Source organism: Rhinichthys klamathensis, unplaced genomic scaffold (assembly GCF_029890125.1).
Source record: "Rhinichthys klamathensis goyatoka isolate OS25496 unplaced genomic scaffold, OSU_Roscu_1.1 h1tg000150l_1, whole genome shotgun sequence".
Taxonomy (NCBI): domain Eukaryota; kingdom Metazoa; phylum Chordata; class Actinopteri; order Cypriniformes; family Leuciscidae; genus Rhinichthys; species Rhinichthys klamathensis.
This window is the reverse complement of record NW_026606685.1, coordinates 1,917,296-1,923,215: the sequence shown is the minus strand read 5'-3', so window position 1 is coordinate 1,923,215 and position 5,920 is coordinate 1,917,296. Positions and strand designations below refer to the sequence as shown.

The 5,920-nt window shown below is 34.3% G+C and overlaps 1 protein-coding gene across 1 annotated transcript; it reads right to left on the bottom strand.

The window, feature by feature from the left end:
* Positions 1-599: 599 nt before the first annotated feature.
* Positions 600-3,888, bottom strand: rx3 (retinal homeobox gene 3). Its single transcript, XM_056258218.1, has 3 exons — positions 3,379-3,888; positions 2,643-2,866; positions 600-1,490 (listed from the first exon to the last, which is right to left on the bottom strand). The coding sequence occupies exons 1-3, from the start codon at positions 3,614-3,616 to the stop codon at positions 1,056-1,058; spliced, it is 897 nt and encodes a 298-aa protein (XP_056114193.1). The 5' UTR covers positions 3,617-3,888; the 3' UTR covers positions 600-1,055.
* Between the last annotated feature and the right edge of the window lie 2,032 nt (positions 3,889-5,920).

Genomic DNA, 5,920 nt, shown 5'->3' with positions numbered 1-5,920 from the left:
GTCTCCCAAAATGCCTGATAAACATAAGTTCTGGTGTCCTCTACAGTGGACATGTCTAAAATCAATGCCCTGTTTTGTATAACAAAAAGCCATATTTTGATTATCATATTTCCTGAGATGTTGATTTAAGACAAACAATTTGAAAATTAGTCAGATTTAAATAATTACAAAATATTATCATTTTCCATAAGAGTGCTAAATTTGATCACTAAGGTAATGTCAGTCATTTTTAACGACCAAGGAGAAGTCATGGTGAAACCTCCAAAGATGTGTACTCTTTACTGGACAATCCAGACTTAAAACTGTGACACGTATGGTGTCAGAGAAATTTACTAAAATATAACGTCCACTACAGAGGACAAAAGTCTATTCCTGGGTCCCAGGAGGATATAATAAACAATTCTTTACAACTATATAGGAGAACATACCCTAAAATGCAATGATAGTTTATAGCCTGTAGAAATTAAAATTAATTTATAATAAATATGCAATAAAAATTGACTCAAGTTTAGTTTATAGCATGACAACATCAACAATTTAAAAAAGCATTAAGAATTGGAGACAGATTGCATTTAATATTTTTATGAGCTTGTTTTTATTATAAAATACAAAATTCATCTGTACAGTGAAAACATACAACAAAACGTCATGGAAATTGGCCAGCTGCTTTGTACAATACAATGAACAAACCCTATAGCACTGGATGGCTATTTTAAATGGGACAAATGTGATTCTGTGAAATTAAATGCATGCATTTATAATGCAAACATTATATGAGCGATATTTATTTCTATCGTTAAATGCTTTTTTGGTCCAAAAATGGTTGAATTATGTGCGAATTAGCAGGGAAGCTTTATTGAACTCTTGATAAAAAAAAAAAAAAAAATCAAAAAAAAAAAAAAAACGGTAATGTACAATGAACAACTCTGGGAGGTTTATGAACGACAAACAGATGTGAAAACCACTTTCAGGACCAAACAGAGTCTGATTTGGAAAGTTAAAGGAGATGCGAACAAGTCTCTGAGTGTCTCAGTCAGTCCAGCATGATTCTCAGTCTACCACGTCTTCCCGATAGACTGGATGTGTTCCTTAGCTTTCATTCTTAGCGAGGCGATACTTGTGTTTCGTGGGTCTGCCTCTTCTAGTGAAAATTTATCCATAAACCCCGAGCACTGATAGGCCGGTGGAGGGGGGCACACCGCCCCGATATGGGGCAGAGGGTGGTTGAACGTGGATGAGCTGAGGAACTGTGGAGGGGTGTAGCTGGCCGGAACACCCTGCTGAGGGGTGATGAAGCTGGGCAGGGACTGCAGGGGAGAGCCGGAGGAAGAGATGGGTCCGGTAAGCCAGGGCTCCAACTGCAGACCGCTACCCAGAGACAGTGGCCCTGATCTGGGGATGGACAGCATGGAGGACTCCTGCAGCTTGATGGAGCTCACCTCCAGTTTCTCTTGACGTCGCCACTTTGCACGCCGGTTTTGGAACCATACCTGAAATGTGACATAAGAAAGGATTTAGTTTATAACGCAGACGTTGCACATATTGAAAATTCACATTGTGAGGGAAGTTTAGACGCTATTATGTAAAAACCCTTCAAATACACTGAAAACCTAAAAATGGTAACATCTAAATTAACTGCTTTTAATATGAAAAATAGTATATAACATGATGTAATAGTATATAACATGATGTATGAGTATATAACAAAATGTAATGTGACCAACCTATATAGCCTACCTCAATTTAAAACTTTTTATGGGTTAACCAGAAATAGCTCTTTAAGGTAACAATGTAGACACTTGCAAAAATGGATTCATCTGTTTCCATAATTGATGTTTATTTGATGATAAAATAGGCTATATATATATGGCTATATATATATATCAATTGTTTATGGTCGATTCAGGTCGAATCATAATTTACTTGACTTGTTATTTGAAACCCAATCAAATTTGACACTTTTTTCCCACTGATAAAGGTTACTTAACTGTCACTAAAATTACTTTCTAATATTTACATTCCAATGAAATCAAAGAGAAGGCCAAATTTTCTCTGGTGCAACTCAAGAAAAAATGACAATTTTTTGAAATCTCTTATTTTGCTGAACTTTACTTTTAATTAGTTGATTACAAGTTGATTATTTTTCTAATTTTATTTTGCACATTTCATTTTTTGTTATTTTTTACATTACATTTTATATATAAATAATAAAAAATAACAAAACAAAAATACTCAATTATAAATAAATAAATGCGTATAGTTATGTATCCTATTTTATTTGAGTTTGTATTAGCTATTATTATATATTTTTTAAACGGTTTTAAAAATATATATATATACAAATAATCTTTTATTATAAAAAATTTAACTTTTATATATATAAAAAATATATATATATTATATTATTTTTTAACGAAAATGTTTTTTATAGGCCTATATATATATATATATATATATATATATATATATATATATATATATATATATATTAAGTAGGCTATCTGAAGGAACCAATGATGAACATGTAAAAAGAAAGGTCACATAAATAAGGTCAAATACTATTTCTAATATGTCATTATCTTATTCTCCAAATACAGAGCTCATGAAGCGCATGATCTGTGTTGCGCACGCGCTGTGCTCACCTGTACCCGAACCTCTGGCAGGTTAACTTTGAGCGCGAGCTCCTCTCTGCTGTACACGTCAGGGTAATGCGACTTCTCAAACGCCCTCTCGAGCTCGTGCAGCTGAAATGTGGTGAACGTGGTCCGGTTCCGGCGGTGCTTTTTCTTGGGATTTTCATCATCCGATAATTTACCGCCATCCGTATCTGGATCCGGACTGACCATGACAGCAGATCTACAGACACCTGTAGACAAATAATGGAAAGTTTTCCTTGAGAAGGTGTGACGTGTTCATATATTCTAGTTAAAAATCAGGCATTTTAATTATTTACCTTTTTTAACTACACGTGATTTTTTTTTTTTTAAGTCATTAAACTTTTAATGGTATAGGCTAACATTGTCATTTATGTAACTTTATTTTATAGGCCATAATTCTTTAAATAATGTAACTTTCTTTCTTTCTTTCTTTCTTTCTTTCTTTCTTTCTTTCTTTCTTTCTTTCTTTCTTTCTTTCTTTCTTTCAATTTTAACGTCTATTTCATTTACAATTTAAATATAGCCTATAAATCTTAACAAGCCTAAAACTTTTCAATAAACCTTTCAATTTATATTAATAGCCCATTTAAATGTGCATCAGATGTACATGTATATTATTAATAACTTGAAAATGTAAGTTAATTTGCTATAAAGTGCTGCCAAAATGGCCAGTTTTAAACCCTGAAAATGAAACTTTACGCATCGGTTTAACTTTACTCACCTTCAAAGTTCTTGGAGTTCTTAGAGTCCTTTTGGGGGGACAGCAAGTGCTCAGTGTCTTTGACTGATGGCTTTCCTGATCCATAGGAAAACGCCGGGTGGAACAAATTCTCTCCTTTAAATCCCAAAATGGATTCAATGCTGTGGATCCTCGTTTGGGATCCAGGACTGCGAACCAAGCGCGCGGATGGGGAGAGACGCTCTTCCATGTCTTGGGACTGGGATCCAACAAGCTTCATCGAACGTTTTGATGTGGAAAACAAAACAAAACAAAGTATGGAAAGCTCAGCTATATTTCCTATTCGATACACTCAGCAGCACATCAATTTCCAATAGTCCAGACTGTCCCAGCAGAAGCAAGTCATGCAACTTTCTCCAGTAGTGGTCCTGCACACACTGAGGCTGCAGTGGCCCCCAGGGGCCTTATATGGATTCCCCTCGACCGGGATTCTATTGTGTGAGTGACATCCCCTTCGACACGTCAAGAAACGTCAGATTGTCCGGAGTGAGGGATATTGTCCCTGAGAAGAGCATTTAACTCCTCCCAGAGATTCTTCTGCATAATGGCAGCTTTAGAAACCGCCTTACATAAATCTTAAATAATCTTTTTCCCACTCCAGATGTCTTGACCATGATGGCCTGTAGAAATGAGAGGAACTGGGGCTGGATTACATCTTTAAGGCCGAAACAGATCATAATTACAAAATCTCTGCACGCGCAAAATAACATTAAAAACGTCAGTTTACAAAAATGCTCCGTAACCACGTGCACCGAAATAGTTGTATATTAGCACCAGCGTCATAAAAAGCTTACACAGTTTAGGCTAAAAGAGATTCCATCGAAGTTTATCAATTGGAAATCACAGCTGGGTGACAGTAAAAGCGGAAAGTCTCTGTTTTTCTATATTTGTTTCTAATTTTATTTGATTGATGTTTTGAGTTCAAACGATCCCTTTATAAAATGTTTAAAATGAAGGAGAGACCTATTCTTTGTACATGAAATTATTATAATAATGGAATTTGTATTAATAAAAAACATAAAACAAAGAGTTACATAGGCTATATAAAAAATGGGTTTAAATAGCCTTAAAAATAATAATACAATAAAAATAAAACAAAAAACAGGCTACATTTTAAACTCTGGCTTTCTTGGCAGATTGTAAATTTACTGTTGTTGAGGCGATAATATTCTATAAAAATAAAATAGTAACAAAAATAACAAAGATGGCTTTTCATAGGCTACAAGTTCTAGAAGAAAATGTAAAAGTTATTTAAAGTCTGTTTGTGAACATCAAATTATTAATAATCCTTTAAACCTGAATGGAACATGCCCACTCAGAACAGCCGGGAAATTTGATAAATTGGTAGGATTTAGTTATTGTAGCCTATCTATTTTAACTATCATAATTTTTGGTGATCAAACGTTTAAGAAGCCTAATTACCAATCTAAACCGATAAAACACCGCCAAGAACTACTTTACGCCTACACTTCGAGCATGGAGTGGTTTCGGCCATTAGGAGAGTTTGTTACATGAACAAAACGCGATCTCAAGCAGCAAGCGCGCGACCCCTGAGAGCTGGCCTACAATTGAGGTGCAGTTAATTGGAAGAATTTGCAAACTTCCTCAATATTGAATGGATACGTGTAATTAGCTCCGAACAAAGATTGACAGCAGTCTGATAATCCGCAGGACACACGCTGGTTTGAGGGGATTACACACTTTCCCCCCTCTATCCAAAACAGCCCAAATCCTTTCAACCGCTTGGCTTTTCCCTAATTACAACAGATAATGTTGGTATTCCGAGATTTATTCAAAGACACACACACACACACGAAAAATCAAAAACACCGCAAAATACAAGAACGTGTTTATGAAGTAAAAATTACTATCTATCTATCTATGAAATAAAAAATTACTATCTATCTATCTATCTAAAAATACTTTCATATTATTCTCTGATTAGGATTTTAATATAAGGATATTTACAGAAAAGAGAAAAGTAGGCCTACATATTTTTAAGTAGGCAATTTTAAGTATGTTGTTTTTTATATACCTTTTTGGTTTGTGTTTATCTTATTATAAATGGCATGACAATTTTTTAAAGTGCAAATTTCCACTAATATGAGGTCATAGTGAAGAGACAAGATTACTGTGTTATATTGTCTAGTGAAGGAATTTAACTTGTCTTAGACCTTGTAATCCTATTAACAGGTAATCTTAAAACTCCCAAAACATGCTCTTTTTTAATAAGCATGAACTTAGAATCATTTAATATTTATTTTCTCCCAACTTGTCATCGGGTATTGCTAAATAAACCATGTTTTTCAGGCCCTTTTTATTGGATTTGGCTGTTTTCTTGTGCATGTAACGCTATAAAACATTGACAGTATGATGTTATGGTCAAGAAAATCTCACAGACAATGACTTTTTGTGATCACAAATGCACAGTTTGTCAATCGTCTGTTTTATTCATATGTTTACATGAGACATCAATCATATTCATGCCTATTTACCTCACATTAAAAAGTTACATACCACATAT